Source organism: Temnothorax longispinosus, chromosome 7 (assembly GCF_030848805.1).
Source record: "Temnothorax longispinosus isolate EJ_2023e chromosome 7, Tlon_JGU_v1, whole genome shotgun sequence".
Lineage (NCBI taxonomy): Eukaryota > Metazoa > Arthropoda > Insecta > Hymenoptera > Formicidae > Temnothorax > Temnothorax longispinosus.
This window is the reverse complement of record NC_092364.1, coordinates 20,159,319-20,179,437: the sequence shown is the minus strand read 5'-3', so window position 1 is coordinate 20,179,437 and position 20,119 is coordinate 20,159,319. Positions and strand designations below refer to the sequence as shown.

Sequence of the window (20,119 nt, the reverse complement as noted above, 5' to 3'; positions counted from 1 at the left end):
AAATATGCACAGCGGAACTCGATCGCATTACATGAATCGCATTACATTAATCGCGTGCCATTTGAATGTAGCTCCGGCGGCTATCATTCAATTTTTTATCGATTACTTCGAAGTTGTATGGGGCAGTGGAAAATTTCTGTTCTTCATTTTATCCTTCGCCTGTTCGCATGCCATGATTATTTTTATGATCTATCAAATTATATTCGATAGCCATTGAAATATAACACTTCAAGACAAAACCTAGCACAATTCCAATAATTTTAACAATTCAACAATTATATTTTACTATGTTTTCGTAATAAAAAGCAATGCAGAAAGTCCTAAAACGCGATAATTTTTTATTTTCAAATTATTAATATCTATTGTTTTTGGATTATAATAATAACCTATTTAAAATTTTTTACTACTAAAAATAGCAATTTATATAAACAATAGTAATTTTATCATTTCAGACTGATATTAAAAAGTTTTTTTCTTTTTAAGAAAAAACTTTTTACTTTCTCAGATAGAAATGCATTAATGCTTATCATGTAAGACAGCTTTGTAAAGGAAAAGTATTGTGTAACTATAAAGTATGTTTAAGCTGTGTAAGTCACGGTAGCGAAATTCTTAGCCTCTTAATCCGCGAATCTTCGATCGGTTCGCTGGCACATTCCACGAGGAACGACAATGCGTCTCGCGGACTTTCCGTTCGTGCTCGAATTCCTGATGCTTCTTCCTCCTACCTCTTCAGAATCGTCGATGAGATTGCGTAATCCTGGCTTTTCAGCACATCCGCATTTTCCGCGGCCCGCTTGGCTGACCGCGTATCATGACTCGCAAGTATATATGACAGATTTCCTTTTATATCTTGCAGAGAGATTCGTTCGGCAATATTGATATTGATATTTACAATTTTAAGTTTATACCTTAGCGTATTAATTTGAATTCCTCCAATAATACGAACGATTTTGGACATTTATAACGCGATTAACATGATTAATATCATTTAATCTATAGATAAAAAGTTACGCAAAAGTAGGAATTTTTTCAATTTGTTAATACTAGCTCTTTACTTCCATAAAAATACCACAAATGATATACAGATGGAACATTCTTGATCATTACACGTTCTCAGATTTAAGTATTTTTTTTACAGATAAAATAATTGATTTTTTATGTAACGTGAAAAAATTAATTTTTTAGCGAGTCTTTTTGCAGTTAACGGCTTAATTAAATTTTATTTTAACGAAAACGAAGTGTTCGGAATTATTTTTCTTAAGGGAAATATCATAAAGGAGTAAAAAGACAATTTCTAACGAGGAGCAACAAGTATCGTGATTGATTTGAGACGTTCCTAGAATTGTCGGAATTGGTCCGATTGTACCAATTATTTGTGGCCACTGGAGCGAGACAATTCGATCTCGAACAGTATTCCGACAAATCTCATGTTGTACGTTACGATTGCGTAAGTTTCGAGGTCGTTGCGATGAAGTTTCACGTGCAGAATTTGATCATTCATGAAACGGATGATCGCTTAATTAAAATAATTTGAATAGTTTAGTAAAAAATACAAAAATAGGCGATAAAAAAACGAAATTATATAAGATGTGTCTCGCATTAAATGTACTTTCTTAAGCTGCAGACTTTTGGTCAAATCTATAAATTGATTTTTTTCTTTTAACAAACATATCAAGATACCTTTTAAATTAAAGGCTGTAAACAGCAAAAAGTTTTTATAAAAATATGCTTAAAAGAAGCAAATAGCTATAATAGAACTTGTATTCTTCAGTCAAATTCAAATAAACTCTATTTTAAAATTAAAGTTCCATTCAATTTTAAAATACATCTATGAAGATATAATATTGAGATAAATAATGATTTCCGTTGACGTTTTCATTAAAAGAAAATCGAAGATTTACAAAGGAATATTGTATGGAATATATATATTTTTATTTATTCTTAATATTATATGTATATAATTAATAATTAATATTATAAATTTATTTTATATATAAATTAAATTCTTAAATTCAATAATAAATATTTTTACGGATAATCGAATCTCTTGTACTTTTCGACTCGGGAACGATTCGTTATGAGAACTTCACATTCACTACTTAGAACATATATAATCTCAATTACGGACGATTACAACGGACAAGTTGCTTTGGTAAACGCACTTCCTTTTGGCAACGGACGAGGTGGCCGAGTGGTTAAGGCGTTGGACTGCTAATCCAATGTGCTCTGCACGCGTGGGTTCGAATCCCATCCTCGTCGTTCGCTTTTTGTTGGCTCATGATGGTCTCTCCTATCCGGGAGCTATGAGTGAAAATCGAGATATCAATCGCAATTAAATTCACAATCGCGTGGCTTACGAATAGCATGTGTGGACATTTAAACGTGATTAGCGATTTAATACATTAAATATGCACGTAATAGTTAATGTGTAGAATTCCTTTGATACGTCGTTGCACGAATTATGCAAAATAATTAGTTATAAAACAGAAGCATTTTAATATATATATATATTTTTTTAGAAACGTAAAGTAGTTCTTGCTTTTTGATGAACTTAATTCTCTTTATTAAATAATTAATAAATAAAAAATTTTTAATTTTCTCGTACGGAATAAAGAAATTGGCATAAAGTTAAACAAGCAAATAGCTTACGATGATAATGTGTGAATAATTGAAAATATTTTACAACTAATATGAATACTTATGTAATCCATAATTTGCTGAAAAGAGTGAGAATGTTTGAGAGTGTCTCTGGAGAAGAGTCATATCTGCAGAAAAATAGCTCTGGAACAGTCGAATGATACGACGGTCTTATGTAATATATATCATTATCGATTCGCATGAATGATTTGTTACAAAACCGACAGAAAGCTTTTTGTTAGGAAATTGTGTAAATACGAAATGGAATGATCAATCATTTCAAACGTTCTGAAATAGAGGAGAAAAGAGTACTCGCACATTATTAATTACAACATTGTCTAGAAACACAGCGATAAGATTCTAGAATAAAAAAGCTCGTTAATTATATGATTGTAGATATATTCTTCTTCAATAAAGATATTTCCAATAATAGCAACAATAACAGCAAATTATAATAATTACAATTAGATATAATTTAATATTATACTGATGAAAAATGTCACGTCAATTATGCTGCGATTACATGACAAAAGATTTATATGGAATTGTAGTATAATGCTCTTGTTAACTTCTTATAATTTGACATTATTTTGAGATAAATTTTCTAATAATTATTCTAATACAAAAATAAAGCAACACAGCTAATGACAGCACAGATAATGGCGTAACGTACGATTTATTTGTAACTTTCGCTAGCTTTGATATCGATTAATCAATTGTTCGTGCATTTGTAACGAATATTTTCGTTCTAATAACAATGCGATTACCTGGGTCAATTCTGTAAAAATAAAATGTATTTTTGATAAATGAATAGCGACGATACGTGTTCAACAGAACGAAAAAATATTGACGTTTTCGATCATCGGGGGATCTTACATCTAATAATGATAAAGCTACTCGTCTTGGAAAGTAGGAGGTCTAAGTTTGAACTTTAGAATGATATTTTTATTAATGATAAATTTCTTAGTAGATTTATAACAAGCTTACTAGCAACAATAATATTAAATTGCAGGCAAATTTAATAATAGGGGATTACATTTCTAATTTTGGCATAAAACTACGTTCCGAGATCGAATTGTAATCTGCACGTGGTTCGAAATAAAATAAAGTAAAATGTAAAAATGTTATCGTTAGACATGAGTTATTGCTCAAATGAACAAGAGTGCAGATAATATTTGTTTATTCTGTAAAATCGAATTTGAAATCATTGACACGTGCACTGGAACTTTGAAATAGTAATCGCAATCGTATTATGTTTTTATGTATGTATTTTTAACAAGCCGTCATGTGAATAAAAAGTGACATATGTTTACAGTTTGAATGAATATTTTCCGCATTCTGGAATTTAGCTCTCGACGTCATTGTCATCAGTAACATTTGTTTTTTTTTTTTAAATAACGCCATTAAGTATGTATTATATACAGTGATTAAGATTAATGAGTTTGCTCCGTTCTCTGTAATTCATTCTGTCCTAAAAAGTATGTCAAAACAAGTATAGTTTACATAAAAGTTTAATGCAGTAAAAAAATTATCGTATAATTATGTTATAACGGCTACTCACTTTTATCGTTACTTTTATAACAACTTTTATGTTGACAACAGATGAGCATGAGGTGATGACAAAGATAGATTAATATGATTATAAAATTATTTCTGGATTTTCCCTGCAATATTATCCGTCTTTCCTTCCTCTGTCAATATTATTGTCTATCTTAGTCTGTGAAGTTTTGCCATTTTTACAAATCATGAAAACAATCTGCGCGTTCGCGTGAATCCCGTTTGCCTTAATATTCAAGATTGCGTTTAATTATTTTTAATGACGCGATGTTGATAGATTCGTTTCTCGCAGTCATGATTACTGATGGGAAATTGCGGTTTACAACGAAACACGCTGCTAATTTTGTACGACACAATCGGATAGTTATATCATTTGAATCGCGGATTGATTTAAATATTGGAACGTATCACGCGCGCGAGATGCGTTTCTCGCGATATCGAGTAATACACACCATTTTATCAATATTTCCACACTCTTTATTGACCGACTGATAAGCTAAGCAAATACAATTTGCCTGAATTTGCGATGTACGATGATACTACACGTGTTTGCGTATCTTTAAACATGATAGATTATATCATCATATAACATCTTTCAATATAATAAGTATGTTTCTGTCTGTTAAGTTCCCGTGTCGAGCTATATTTGCCCCGTGTCCCTTTCTATCAAAATGAAGCAATCTCATAGTATGGAAAATAAAATGGTGTTATCATTTCCACACCTCCTTATTACGGTAAACAGCACGGCGTATTTTTTAAGTGGTTATCCCCAAAATGTCTAATCTTATTAATGTAAGTATCACTCGAAGTGCCTTTCTCGCTCTCGTAAACAGAATTCGGCTCTTCGAGTGATATATTTATAATATGATTAAATTATTTTAATTTAAATCTTTAATATTTTTTGTGTTCTATTGTTAGGACATGATTTTGATAATAATATGAAAAAAGATGCATCTAATCTTGAAGCCTTTAAAACTGATTCTGTAATAACATTATGACTTATAAGTATTAACTTATTTTGTAATGTACATAAGTTTTGTGTGAAACATGTATGTTCAATTATTTTGTGACATGTGTTAAAACTTACAACAATAGATTTTCAGTGATATTTCAGTTATACGAAAATTGTTGGATTTAAAAAATTCAAGAATACATAAAAGTGTATTACAAATATACACAAAAAATTATAAAATAACTTAATACTCAATTAGATAATATACAAAGCCACATTTAGACTTTTGTATCGGATGACGAAGCGAAAAGAAAAATGTTGAATCGAACTACATGGAATTTTTTCCATGTTAGAAACATTAAAAGAATTAGAGAAATTTCAACAGTTATTAATGGATAACAAAATTAATCGTAAATTATTATATGCATTTTAAAAAACAATTTTTAATAATAATAATCTACAGAGAGATTTAATCTCTTTTATTTATCTTTTTAGATAGATACCAAATGGCACGAATAGACGGAACGGACATCAAATCAATAACATTTAATATCTTACGAAGAATTCTGAGCGATTCAGTCGGGAGTATATTTAGCTATATGTCAGTGGGGAGGGGAGAGAGAGAAATCTTCATTCTTCAACTTATATCATTGTCACCAGTGAACGGTGGTATTTCTGTAAGCATGTCGATCGTCAAGGCGTTCAGACTCCCACCAATCCACAGTTTCACTATGATTACTCCTTAGAATCTCTGAAGCCATATATTCCATCTTTCCGCAGAACGTGTGTGTCTTTGTGCCTTGTGAGTGAGCGATCAATATAATACACAAAAGATAAAGAAGAGTAAAACGTGTGTGTATGTATGTGTGTAAAAAGAGAGATAATAAAGATGAAAATAAAAAATAAATTACAAAAAATAAGGAACGGTGAATGTGTGCGTGAAGAATAAAAGTCGAAAAATTGAGATTCTCAACAGGGAAGAATAACAAGTAAAGAAAATGAGAAATAAAAATTAAATAATCGATAAGATAAATAATAATAGATATACCAGATACCTATACACCTACAGTAAGCTTTCTTGTACTCATATAATCCTGTAAGATTCATAAAAATCACTATTCCCGAAAAATGTATTTACTTATCACTTTTCTTATAATAATACTTATGCTGATCTAAAACTGAAATTCTCCTTAATGACCGAAGATTCGACACAACCGAGGACATCAAAGAAAATTTATATTAAAATATCCCTTTAATTTTAATAATTTTTTATAATGAAATATAATTATACGTTCCGTATTCTGTTCTATACAATTAATATTTCTTAAATCCTTTGTATATATGAATAATATAACAGTGTAGCAGTGCAACATGTATATCTTAAATTGTTATCTACATAGATAGATAACAATTACGCGTATCGTGAAAAATATCCGTGCAACATGACTCACAAAGAAGTCTTTCTGACAGTTTGATATTTGTATACGTTTAAAGAGAGGAAGATTAAATATTAAATATTAATGTTAGATATAAAATTAAAGATTTAAAACAGCTTATACTCAATATTAAATTAAATGAATAGATATATAGTCTTAATAATTATAAGGCACGAGTATTTAAATACAATGCGTCCAATCGAAAAAAGATGTATTAAATATGCATTCTGGAAATGTTAAAACATATTAATAAATTCTGGTATATCAATAAATACATTTGCATTCAGAGTAATATATTAGATATACATGTAAAGAATCTACAGATTTTCTTATAATCGTTATTATTATTTATAATTACTTATAATTATAATCTGATATTATTTATCTTATTGTTAGTTAATATGACTGTCGTTTAACCACATAAATAATTTTGTTGGTAACAAATTTTGTCAATTGTTCCAAGGCTAAAGCAGGGACAAACAATAGCAGGAAACGACGCTATCACGTACTAGATTAGATTGCAATTAGTGTGTTAATCATTGCCAATTACATTGCACTTTTTCAGATATGCTACGCGCAAAATTCAAACTATTAAGTAATCTAAATTGACATACTTATCAAGAAAGCAAAAATTATTTCCTGTAGTTTAAATTATTTTATTTAGATTTAAATTATTTTTCACAGGACATTATTGTGTAATTGTGTATACTCATTCTTAGCATTTTTTTAACGGGGCAATTAGTATTTAGACGCATAAATAATTTCTTGGAAAATAATATAATAACATACACTCTGTATACAATTCTAAAAATATTTTAATATTCAATTTTTTAATAACGAAATTGAAGCTCATTTCACGACACAAATTCAACTGTGTGTTAAAAAATTCTAAATAATAGAAATAATAGTGGATATAATGAAGTGTTCTGAAAAATATTATATTTGTGAAAAATGATCCTCAATTTATCGAAATAAGATATCTTTGAAATTATAAAAATTTTATTAGGAAAAATATATTTTCATATATGTCTTATCATTCTAACGATGTGTGCTTAAAAGTCGATTTTTTCGAGGGAGTGTTTTATCCCTTTGAACCTAAGAGTTCTTATACATATATATAATTTTGATCTGCACGACCCATATCCTGCGCAGCGATCACGTAACTTTTCCCGTAGGGCAAAAACGTGAAAAGTGAAAAATTTCATGTGACTATATCTTTTTCTATTCACCATCAATTGAAAGAGATAGTTACATGAAACTTCCGCCCTACGGGAAAAGTTACGTGATCGCTGCCCTGCCCAGCAGCTTATCAAAATCGGAGGGAAAGATACTCTTAAGTGTATTTCCTTGTAAGTTATTCTTCAGAAACTTTATTATTGAATCCATTGTACCAACCGTACTGCATTTAGCGAGATAGAGAAAAAATTAGAGGCGCACTGAAAAAAAAATTGTTAATCTTAACAAAAATATTTAGTCCGATACGTTCAACTAAACATTTTTGTTAGTTAACTAAACATTAGTTGTTTCAATTTATTTAGTTTCTTTAATAAAAAATTAATTAATTCAACTAATGTTTAGTTAACTAACCAAAATGTTTAGTTGAACGTATCGGACTAAATATTTTTATGGGATTAATAAATTTTTTTTCTCAGTACGATATCTTCGTGCATACGTATAGGTATGTCGAGCGACACGCGACACGCGGACTCGAGGCCGCGGAGAACGCCACGTTTCCGTGTTATCGCTCGCAGACTACGCACGTGATCGCGCGCAGTATTCTGCTTTATCGACCTTCTCTAAAAATCAAAGGATGCACGACTGCATGCAGCTGTACACGCTCCTTCGTTTCTCTAGCAGCACGTCTGATCCCGCGGAATGTTGCTTTTACGAGGAAGATTCGACGAAACGACACCGCTCCTGTCGAGTAAGTTCCGCTTCAATCTTTACGGACGCGCCTCTTATGCCAGGCGTCATCATTCCCACCGATTCTAATCGAACTGTCACTTCCGCGTCATTCTCTCATAACGCATACACTGTTAGGAAACACTACGACGCAAATGTAAATGCAGAATCATTCGATCTCCTCGTTTCATGGGCGTAGGTATATTCTTGTATATATATTTTACATTATTATATTGTGGCAATCTATTTTTTTACACCTTTATTTTCATGCAAAATGTTTTATCATTTGCAATTTGTTTTTATTTTTTTATCAATTATTTTAAATTTATTTAAATATAATGTGGTAATCTTGGTAAAATTTGATTTATATTATTTGTATCATCAATTTTTCATGTTTTGATTACCTGTTGTGATTTTTACTTGATTTACTGATACAATGCTTTTTTAAATTAAAAGAAACATTAAGACAAATTCAATCACAACTGGGATCCGTTTAAATAGTATTCTTATTAAACAAAACCCATAATCGTTGTAGCAGTCGTGGCCGAGTGGTTAAGGCGTCTGACTAGAAATCAGATTCCCTCTGGGAGCGTAGGTTCGAGTCCTACCGACTGCGAAAATGATATTTTTTTTTTTTTACAGTCTCGTAACTATAAAACGAGGTATGAGTAAATAGAAACTTAAATATTATTTTTTTGGAACAATTTTTGAAGGATTCTGTCTGTGGGGAGAGAAACATCGTATAAATTCGCTGTTGTAAAAATAATGCACTTTTTGAGAAGAGAAAATTAACTGAAAATATATTTTCTATAATTTAATAGGACACTGAAATGGCAAGGTTTATAATGTGCATAATCTAATTTATCAAGGAAATTATTTTGTAATATCCTATGTATAATATATGCAAAATGCTGTAAATAAAAGAATAGAATATATAAAACAAATATTTTATATAATTAAATATGTCTCTTCTACAACAAATATAAATCATGCCATGTAATTTCTTCAATTAACAGCGCGTATAAGAAGTCAATAATTAGACTAGGGGCAAGAAAAAATTAAATTGTTACGTCAAACAGTTAACTGGCGATATTATTGTTTCTTTGTTTTCCGTTATCGGAATCTCGCAGACAGCGGCGTATTCTATAACTGTTTATTTACCTTCTCGTCGCGTATAAGCATCCGTACGTGCTTGGCAAATATGTCAGGTCATAAGACACGGTATGCTCTGGTGATTAATGAAAATCTCGCTACCACGCACGATGTTCCGAAGACAGTAATTAATTAAACTTTGTTTCTCCTTTCTCCAGACAGACGGGAAGTACATGTACACGCACGCACACACACGCATACACACATATATGTATATATGTATTATAAATATTATATAATTTTTTCTTATGTACTTAAAAATATTTAACCTGCTAAAGTAGGTAACATATATATATTTTCTAAAATCTTTTTTGGTGAAGTTTCAAACTTAGGAATAATTCAAACTAATGTATTTTAATAAAACTATTCGAGAGATGCTATTATTTTTTAGTATCGGATTTGTAAAATGAATGAAATTTCTAAAAAAAAAAGTTAGTGTATAAAAGCACGACGCTTGGGCATACAATTTCGTAACACCTAATTATGAAAAGAATTCTGGCAGTTAGAATTGCCGATAGATTTTTGTCGCGTTAAGTAATTCCGCATAATCTTTCACACAGATCTCACGTGACGCTCCTATGTGTTTCAATGAGTATATTGATAGTGTCGTTCTTTGCGACATTATCACATGACACGCGAATTAATACCTCGGGAATTAATTCGCCGTTGTTAAACATGGAGATGAGATTGTAATGCTAAATCGACTGTCTCTTCCGATTGCCGTTTGTTTGAGAAAATCTTATCTCGATGGCTGCCACGTGACACATTAAACGCTTTATCGCAATCTGCTAATCAAGCACTTGAAAAATTATTGCAATTCCTGTTGTAATGGATTATCAAGAGCACTAAAGGTTTCAGTGTTAGATGAACACCGTGCCGAATCGGGAGTCTTTTATTCGCAATTGCCATTTCGCAGATCGCGTTTCTCCCTCGAAAGTTCACGTCGATAAAGCTATACAGTTTTAACACGTCAATACACGTCAATTTCGCGAATTGTGTGAAAAAATTCAGCAGTGGAAATTATTTCATTTATGTGCTGAGGGAAAATTAAAGTGTAAATCGAGACTATGACGCTATGTATGTATATAATTAATAATATATGTAGTGCTGTACTGAATATATAAATTTATATATTGATAGAATGTGAACGGTTATTATTAGAAAGGAATATCTGCACGCGCGTTGCAATTTTGTAATATCATGTTTGCGCTGTTTTCGATATCGCAACTATCGTCAGAACTTTGAGAGGCGTGACTATGATTAGTTAGTAGTTTTGCAATTCTTGACACGATGCAGTGGCTGTGATGATAAGCTGATGATGATGCTTAGACATCGTCGAATTTTAACAAACTGTTTCTTAACCAATTAAATAACGTATAGCGATGTCTATAATGAGTCTCGCGTAATTTATCTGCCTTTATTATTTTATTATTTCAATAAGAGGAAATAAATGTAATTAGCGTCACATTCCTTTTTCTCAAACGAAAACTTCGTGGACAATTTATCTTCTCTAGTTCTCTAATTTTTTACACTTTAAAATCTTGCTTTAAGTTGAAGAAGATTTAACGATATCTTATATATTTTAATATATTAATATATACCTTTTACTTAAACATTCAAGAAATTATTATCTTTATATTATTATCGACGTCATAATAATTATTTTCAGATACTAATTATTATTATCAAACATAATTGAATTAACATGCATTTCTCCGGAACTTCATACGGATTATTTAACAAGATTGTAATCCAAATTCTTGTTTCAATCATTTTTGCAACTGTTTTTGATATTCACACGTTCATTATATAAATTATAGATCCAAATGTTAGACTTTCTCAAAGTTGCGACCTCAAGGGGCTTCTCCTACGGAGGATACCGATTCTAGCATGGCTGCCTCTGTACAGTTGGAGCAAACTTCTGCAGGACACTTTGGCAGGGTTGACAGTGGGTCTGACCGCGATACCGCAGGGCATAGCGTATGCAATAGTGGCTGGACTTCCGGCACAGGTGGGTAGATGATATGAGCGTACTTGCTATATACTTGCTACATAAACAGACTTCCTTCTGCGCATGACGTTCAAATTCAAGCTACCATAAAATTTCAACATTTTATCGTAAAAACGATATACTTAATATTCTCCGACAAATCAATTAAAATATCCCGCGGCATTCCCGACAAAATTAAAAATCCTCGATACAGCGTATCAATTTATACAATTCTAAATTTATTACACGTCTAAAATAATTTTTGGAAGAGATCGTGAGAAGGATGTCAACTCTCACGATAATCTTAATTTGAAAACAAATTTGAACTCGTACACTCGTTGAACTACTCGCAATTTTTCGCTCGGTTAATTGAATCTCTCGAGTATTTTGAGGATCTGTCCACCGAGTAACCGATCTAATCTACGATAGTTGGAAGACGACTCTCGTTAGGTGAACTTTTCAAAACTTCAGTATGGCCTGTACAGCGGTTTCATGGGTTGCTTCGTTTATCTGGTCTTCGGTAGTAGCAAGGATGTGACGGTGGGACCCACCGCGATAATGGCATTAATGGTGCAAAAGTACGTGACCAGTCTTGGAGAAGATATCGCCGTAAGTGGCATTTATTAAACCCTCGTCCAAACTTTGAAACTTAATTTTCGAAACTTAATTTTATATATCCTTTATACTTTATATAGTATATATAATTCCCTTCATTTAATATGTCCGTAGTAATGTATGTCAAATTAACATAATTTATCAATATACTTTTGTTCTGATACATTCATTTTGTGTCTACTTTCAAATTACTCGCGAAAGTAATCATTTTAAGTCCATGGTATTTATAATCACGATTTCGTTGCAAGATATGTATTTTACTTTAATCTTCCTTTATAAAGCTCGTATGAAATTCCTTTTCAGGTGCTCGTGTGCTTTTTATCAGGCGTCGTGATCACGGTCATGGGAGTGCTTCATTTGGGGTTTCTCGTAGACTTCATAAGCATGCCTGTAATTTGTGGCTTCAGTAATGCAGCGGCGATTATTATCGCCACTTCTCAATTAGGTACCTTGCTGGGTATAAAAGGGCGCAGTGACTCCTTTATCGACGCTATTTCAAACGTTGTTAATCATATAAAGGAAACTCAACTCTGGGACACAGTGCTAGGAGTGTGTTCGATGGTGGTGCTGGTTCTCCTCAAGGTAAAATTGATTAAATTGCAGGATTACTACAAAGGTTGTATATCACAAAGCGCTGATCGCCTTTAGGAAATGTTTTCAATATTTTATTCAGATTTTTTATTAGAACTTCTTAGCACCGACTTAAATTTTTTATCGCTAATAAAATTTATCCGAATTTATTATAATTAATATAATTTACGTAGAATTTAACGGTCCAATATGATTTGTGGCACATTTTGTAAGTTTCTTTCCTTAAAAACCAAATTTCAATCAAGTGATTAATCATTTCTGAAAAATTGTATTTTTTTAAATAAGATTAAATATCAGAGCAACCATCAGTAGATATAGTTGAAGCATAATTAATAGACTAAAATATTCGAAAATAGAAACTGCCCGGCAAGAAGCTGGGAACTCCTTTCGAAAAACTCATGTGGCTAATCTCCTTGGCCAGAAACGCCATAGTCGTGATAGTTGGAATTCTCATAGCCTCCGTGCTATTTTCTCACGACATCAAACCGTTTCAAATTACGGGCAACATAACCGAGGGTCTACCGCCGTTTTCTCCACCTCCGTTTACCATCGTGAACGGAAACCGTACGTATACCTTCGCAGAGGCAGTCGGCGAACTTGGCAGCGGCATCCTCTCGATACCACTCATCGCCATATTGGAGAGCATTGCCATCGCCAAAGCGTTTGGTGAGTACAAATATTGATGGCAAATTTAGTTAAAAGGACTTTACTTCGATTAAGCGATAGAAGAAAATCCTGCAGTCGGTGAAGATATGATTTACTTATCCCGGAATCTCGTGATAATTATGAAAGACTCACAAATAATTCGTTGAAGCAAACCCGTGATTAAAAGCACAAATTTCTTGAAGTGCCCGATCTCTCGAAAAGGAGAAAGAGTACGACCTCTGTTCTCCTTCCCGTAGATTCGCGCCCGGATCTTACAAATTATTGAATTATCGGGTTCTCGCGCGCTCAAGCTCCCTTCAATAATAAATTTACGAAGTGAAATTTTACGACGCGTTTGAAAAGTTTCGGCAAATTTGCAGCGAAAGGAAAGACTCTCGACGCCAATCAAGAGATGCTGGCACTCGGCCTCTGCAACATATGCGGCAGCTTTGTGAGATCGATGCCCGTGACTGGAAGTTTCACCCGTACCGCCGTCAATAATGCGTCCGGCGTCAAAACGCCGATGGGTGGTGTTATCACCGGCAGTTTGGTGCTTTTGGCATGCGGCCTACTGACATCTACTTTCAAATTTATTCCCAAGGCTACGTTAGCGGCGGTCATCATAATCGCGATGTTTTACATGTTCGAAACACACATTTTCCTTGTTCTCTGGAGAACAAAGAGTAAGATATTTTAATTACTTACAGATACTTTCCAGATATCTCTAAATATTGCTCTTTTGATGCTTTCTAGATGTTTTTTTTTCCCAATTGTTTATTTCATAACGCGAGACATACCTACTAATTAAATTTAAACTTGAAAAGCTTGTTATAATAATTTTCTTCCCAAATGTAGAGAATTTTGAGAATCGAATTATTTGATAAGTTAAAAAAACTTAAAAATAATCGTGAAATTTATTGCACATTCCTATAAATAAAAAAGTATAAATGAGAAAAATGGATTCTAATTAAATAAAAATAAAGTTCTCTCTTGTAGTAAATTCTTTTCCTAGATTACTATTTCTTGACTGTAATTATACATTAAATTCTGCTTTTAATAATGTAAGATACAGAAAGCAATACGATACTCAATCGGGAAAGCATTAAATACAGCTCGTTATAAATTATCTGTCGGTTAATCTAGTTTCTAGTCTAGTTTCTATAGTCTCTAAGATTAATCGACTTCTCTTTCTCTGGCATTGAGCAGAAATCGATCTAGTGCCGTTGATAGTGACGTTATTATGTTGCTTGGCGGTCGGTTTGGAGTACGGTATGATCGCCGGGATTGCGGTAAATCTAATTCTCTTACTCTATTTCGCGGCTCGGCCCGGGTTATTGATCGAAGAGCGGATTGTTGATGGCTTGACCGTGCTTTTCGTATCGCCCAAGCAATCCCTGAGCTTCCCAGCGGCGGAGTACCTCCGAGAGCGAGTAATGTCGTGGTAAGTCCCACCGCAAATCCGCGTAAGAAATGATTCGGACGCGCGCATATACCAGGTGCCCCGAAAGAGGTGCGAAACATCGTAAAATTTTTAATAGCATACAATATCTTGGCAACTTGAATAAGAATTTCGTTAAATCCACAAATTAGTATTTTTTCTTGTGTGTGTTTTTATAAAACTGAAATTGCAAGAACGCACGCTTTTCTCGCGTACAATATATGCGTTTGAGAAAGACGGTGTTTATTTCAGAACTGCGACTTTTTGTTGCGTATCTAGGTGCGACAAGAGGCCGGCAAGCTTACCAGTGGTGGTGGAGGGCCGTCACGTGCTCAGAATTGATGCCACAGTCGCGAAAAACCTGGCATTGCTCCTGTCGGATCTCGCCACGCGGGATCAGAAGATCATTTTTTGGAATTGGTGCGAGGACGCCAGACGGACTTTGATAAGTTACGACCCGTCACTCGCGAACTATTGTAAATCGTCCGGCAGCATAGCGCAGATATTTGCAGGTAAACTTTCAGTCTCTCGCTTTGTCGCTTTCTCTCGACAAAAAAATTGCTTGTTTACGAATAGAATTTCTGAGAATTATAATGGGTGTTTTCTTTGAAGTATTTGTATGATATTTCTTTTTCTAACGTGATCTGGATATAAAGAAAGATCCGGGTTGAAAAAACGGATTGAAAAATCTCTGGTAATGCATAAATCTAAATAATTTGGCATTCAGGTACGATCGATATTTTTTATATTCATTAATGACATAAATGTAATTGGCCCTTCTTTTCTTATTGAGTTCTCGAGTAACTTCATGAATAAGGGCTTGATGTAAAAGGCGTTGTAGGTATGTCATAGCATTCTGAAAATTACTTTCATATTTACAGCAGGGTGAGTATTTAAAGCAGGGTGAATATTTAAAGCAGGGTATAAAAGAAGATAGATGCCATTTATAAGAACATAAAATGAATACCAAGGGTATTCCTTTCAATTTTCTCGATATTTTCACGAAAATTAAATAAGATAAATTTGTGATTGTTTTATTTAAAATACGTAAATAACCTAATCCGAGGGTGTATTGATTGTAATCGCGTATTGGTGTAATCATGTATTGATTGTATCGGATATTAAGGATAATCGTTTTTACATAGTTTTCTATTAAAAAGTATCCTACTTTTGCATCATCATTAACGCCATGACGCATTAGTTTGCGAGTTTACGAACCGCATATTTCTCTTCCCGATACTCGAGGGGAAAGGGCGGACGGCGTTTCGAAATTTTCCGCGCTTTATCAGGCTCGACGTGACGCGCGCGAGTTTGCAAATTTACGAGCCCCTGCGCTTTTGAGGAGGGCACATCCGATGGTACTCGAGGGGGGTTAATGGATTGTGGCGTCTCTGGAAATTTCCGTATTATCAAACTCGACGAGACGTGAAGTTCGACGAGAGCACATTTGCGAAGAAAAAAAATTTGTGGTTTTATCACTTTTTTTTCGAGAAGAATAGAAACGTGAAAGACAGTTCTTCTCGATAGAAGATTTCGTTCGATCAGAGGAGCTTTTCCAAGACATTATGTATTCGCGAAAGGCATCTTATGCACGTTTTTGTGCATCTAAACTCTGAACAGTGGACTTTTACATGGCTTTCCAATTATAACATCAAATATCTTGAAATCAAGATATGAGCCAGACATTTTCCTTTCTATATTTTCTGACTTCAAAGAAAAAATATTCAATCTCTCACAAAATATTTTATATCCAAATAAGAGCGCTAGATTCGCCACGATAAGAATGATGAGTATTTAAAAAAATTCTCCTAAAATGATTCTTCAAAAATAATTTTTCCAAAAAGAATTTAGAGATGCACTTTATATCATTTCTACGCGTTTGCAAACATTCTTTTGATCGAGTTTCCTCCTCAAAATGTCATAAAATACAATATCGTAAAATTATCGGACCAAACTCAATTCCCAAGATATTTTATTCCATTGATTATAATTGGACACCCTGTGCATGCTGCAGCTGCGATCGAACATCGCGGGCATTTACGCGGCGACCTATATCATCACGTATGCGCATACCGAATCACTTATGACAACCCCTCTTCCCCTCCGCTCCCCGGTGTACCGGAGTATTACACTTCGAACGTACACCATATTGTTTCTATCGTGTAACGGCCGCGGCGCGAGGCGGTAGTTACATATAACAGAGCTCGCAGTATTCTAAACTCGTTTCATTTCGCATAGAAAAAACAAATCTCCGCTTAATTCGGGTATCGATACGCAGCTGACATATTAATCTGTCATAAAAATTTTATGCAGTATATTCAATCAAATTGTTTTGAATTATTCCCAATTTGAGATTAATTATATATATATATATATATATATATATATATATATATATATATATATATATAGATATATTGTTTTTTAATATAATGTATTAAATATAAAAAAAAATAAATATAAAAGTATAAAAATATAAATATATAATTAAATATGTATATATATATATATATATATATATATATATATATATATGAAATGTAAATGTAGGGTGAGTTAATAATTATTCACTTTATTTCTATAATTTATTAGAACAACAGTGGAGAATTACGATTACATCATTTTTCAACATAGCCCCCTTTTCAATGCACTTGCTCCAGGTGCATATATTCTAAAAAAAAATGTTTTTAGTTTGTCTCTCAGCCATGTATATGCACCGCTTCTTGCATATGTTGGTCCGTGGCAAATCGACGACCTCTTAAGGCATCATCAAGTGGACCAAACAGGTGGTAACGCCGAAGCCTATTGTCGGAAGGTGTTTTGTTGTTGCATGACAATGCACGCCCACATACTGCTGTCCACACCGTTCAAACGCTTCAGAAACTGGGCTTCGAGGTATTGGAGCATCCTGCATACAGTCCAGATCTCGCTCCCTCGGATTACCATCTGTTTGGTTTACTTAAAGATGCCTTAAGAGGTCGTCGACTTGTTACGTAGACCAATATGTGCAAGAAGCGGTGCATACATGGTTGAGGGATAAACAAAAAACTTTTTACCGAGGGTATATGCAAGCATTGTGGAACGCTAGAATTAGTGCGTTGAAAAGCAAGGGGACTGTATTAAAAAACAACGCAATTGTACATTCTCTATTGTTGTTCTAATAAAAAATACAGAAATAGAATGCGAATAATTATTGACTCATCCTCGTATTAATATTCAAAATAACCATTAGTGATATGTAGAATCTAATGTGTGATTTCTCTTCCTATAATTATTCTATCAATCTATCGATTATTTCACTTAAAAGTTTTAATAAATATTTGTTCCGAAGCTTCCATTATTTATTCATTTTCAACTGATATTTTTTCATAATTTCAGAAAAAAGAAACTTATTTAGATATCAAAGAACTCTATATGCAACACAATATGCAGACTGTACATATATTTTACCTCCCTTTGGCAATAATCGTTGTTAGTAATTACAAAATTTTACAATAATGACTGTCGAACAATAATTAGATATGCATCTGCTTTTTTGTTTTCAGGTGAGACCGTGATTCGCTGACAGAGCTACCGCCATAACAGACCCTGTGTTCACTAGGATAAATTGTTAAGCGCCCAAGTTTTCGAGACGCAACGTTAACGTGTACAGCATTTGTGATAATAATATTAAACGTGAATTTCGAAAACAACCATTTTCTTATGCATTCACAGTGTTCCCCTTGTGCATTCTACAGTGAAATGTATATAAACGTATACGCTATTATAGTGTAATGTAAACGATAATGCGATCACAGCCACAAGGTGCACGTAGATTATTGATAATATTATTTTTATCGTCGGGAAGGCGATGAACGTGTTACATCAACGACAGGGTTGTTACCCTTCATTTTTATCATCGTTCCTTTATTATAGAACGAGCGATCTTTTTCTGGATCAGTTGTTAATATACTATCCAAGATTATCGACTGAAATTATAAAGCAGAACTCTCTACACAGTCAATATAACTTACAGTATATACATTTATATGTACATTCCTTCTTTCATTTCCTTTTTTTCTCTCTTTTGTTCCTTTTTTTTATACGTACAGGATATCCCAGAATTCGCGAATTAAAATACTGTGAGAGTGTTCTCGAGTAATTAAGTATATCAAAAAGTCTTGCAATTTTTTCATTCTAACAATTCTTAACAATTTTTAACAATTCAGCAACAATTCTTTGTTCAACCGCAGGCTACGGTTAAAAGTGATTACTTGGTCTGCAGATCACGCGCGCAATAAATAAAGTTAACGACCGCGCACTTCGCGCGCTCATTGATGCTTTAAAAATAAAAAAATTGTTACTATCCAGTATATCACCCGTGTACGATGATCATGTGTATATGAACCATCGAAATATCGATCGTAAATTAGTATATGCATAAGCGAACGGCAGCATAATTTTTTGTCTAACGTGTGCAAACGCCCGGTGAAGTACACGGTCATCGCACGGTATACACGCGAGTCATGGACAGGCAGTGTCGTTTAATCGCCGCTCGTGAGTGGCCATTTTTAAGCTCTCGGAATTCAGAAATTGTTACTCGGAATAAAATATCGTCAGGACTTTTATCACTTAATTTTTCAACGTTTTCCTTGCTACAGTATATTCATTCGCAAATTTATGTGTGCGTGTTTGTAAGTGTATAAATATATGTTTATATAATTATATAATTATAAAATTTTAATTACATGTATATGTATATAATTATATAATTACATATATATATACATATATATATTTTTTTAAATATAATCTTTGTAATTATATGTTATTATGTCTGATATATGCATATAATATTTTCATATTTAATATATTCATACATAATAAGAAAAAATTGTCTTATTCCGATTATACATCGTACATAACAAATTGCCGCCTAACGCGCGATTCCTCGACGCGAGAATCCCCACCCTCGGCGAGGTAAACAAATTCCGGGTGAGAATTTACAATATTTACATATAAACAAATTTACATACATTTTGCGCCGTCTGCAGTATTAGATTCTCCAACATCAGAAATCATTTCTCGCTTCGTCGATTCCCGACGAAGAAGCGGATCCACGAACCAGAGGAGTGCAGTGCCGCGCTCGCGGGCCTCCGAGCGGAGCGGTCGGAGTTCGCGAGCTTCGAACGCGCCCTTTCGCTCGGCAGGGACGCGCAAGCGTG

The 20,119-nt window shown here is 33.3% G+C and overlaps 1 protein-coding gene, 1 long non-coding RNA gene and 2 other non-coding genes across 8 annotated transcripts; 3 read left to right on the top strand and 1 right to left on the bottom strand.

The window, feature by feature from the left end:
- Positions 1-1,908: 1,908 nt before the first annotated feature.
- Positions 1,909-20,082, bottom strand: LOC139815591 (uncharacterized). 2 transcript variants are annotated; one of them, XR_011732762.1, is made up of 2 exons: positions 19,931-20,082; positions 1,909-2,781 (listed from the first exon to the last, which is right to left on the bottom strand). It is a non-coding gene; the product is annotated as an uncharacterized lncRNA (long non-coding RNA). The 2 variants fall into 2 exon arrangements; XR_011732763.1 differs by having other exon boundaries at positions 1,909-4,354; positions 19,931-20,063.
- Trnas-gcu (transfer RNA serine (anticodon GCU)) lies at positions 2,178-2,259 on the top strand. The gene has a single exon. It is a non-coding gene; the product is annotated as a tRNA-Ser (tRNA).
- Positions 8,238-18,607, top strand: LOC139815586 (sodium-independent sulfate anion transporter). Of its 4 annotated transcripts, none has more exons than XM_071782601.1 (9): positions 8,238-8,506; positions 11,457-11,647; positions 12,077-12,235; positions 12,545-12,823; positions 13,189-13,498; positions 13,858-14,160; positions 14,684-14,918; positions 15,195-15,427; positions 18,461-18,607. In XM_071782601.1, exons 1-9 carry the CDS (start codon positions 8,458-8,460, stop codon positions 18,478-18,480), a joined length of 1,779 nt encoding a protein of 592 aa, XP_071638702.1. In that variant the 5' UTR covers positions 8,238-8,457; the 3' UTR covers positions 18,481-18,607. The 4 variants fall into 4 exon arrangements, with proteins under 4 accessions (XP_071638702.1, XP_071638703.1, XP_071638704.1 ...); XM_071782602.1 differs by having other exon boundaries at positions 8,241-8,506; positions 12,098-12,235; XM_071782603.1 differs by lacking the exon at positions 8,238-8,506 and adding an exon at positions 9,989-10,713.
- Trnas-aga (transfer RNA serine (anticodon AGA)) lies at positions 9,019-9,100 on the top strand. Its single transcript has one exon. It is a non-coding gene; the product is annotated as a tRNA-Ser (tRNA).
- Positions 20,083-20,119: the final 37 nt, after the last annotated feature.

Excerpts from the sequence above, each read along its gene's own strand:
- LOC139815586 (XM_071782601.1), top strand. The coding sequence starts at position 8,458 with ATGTTGCTTTTACGAGGAAGATTCGACGAAACGACACCGCTCCTGTCG. Across the intron at positions 12,824-13,188 it reads TGGTGCTGGTTCTCCTCAAG|AAACTGCCCGGCAAGAAGCT; the intron begins GTAAAATTGATT and ends ATTCGAAAATAG. Across the intron at positions 14,919-15,194 it reads CGAGAGCGAGTAATGTCGTG|GTGCGACAAGAGGCCGGCAA; the intron begins GTAAGTCCCACC and ends TTGCGTATCTAG.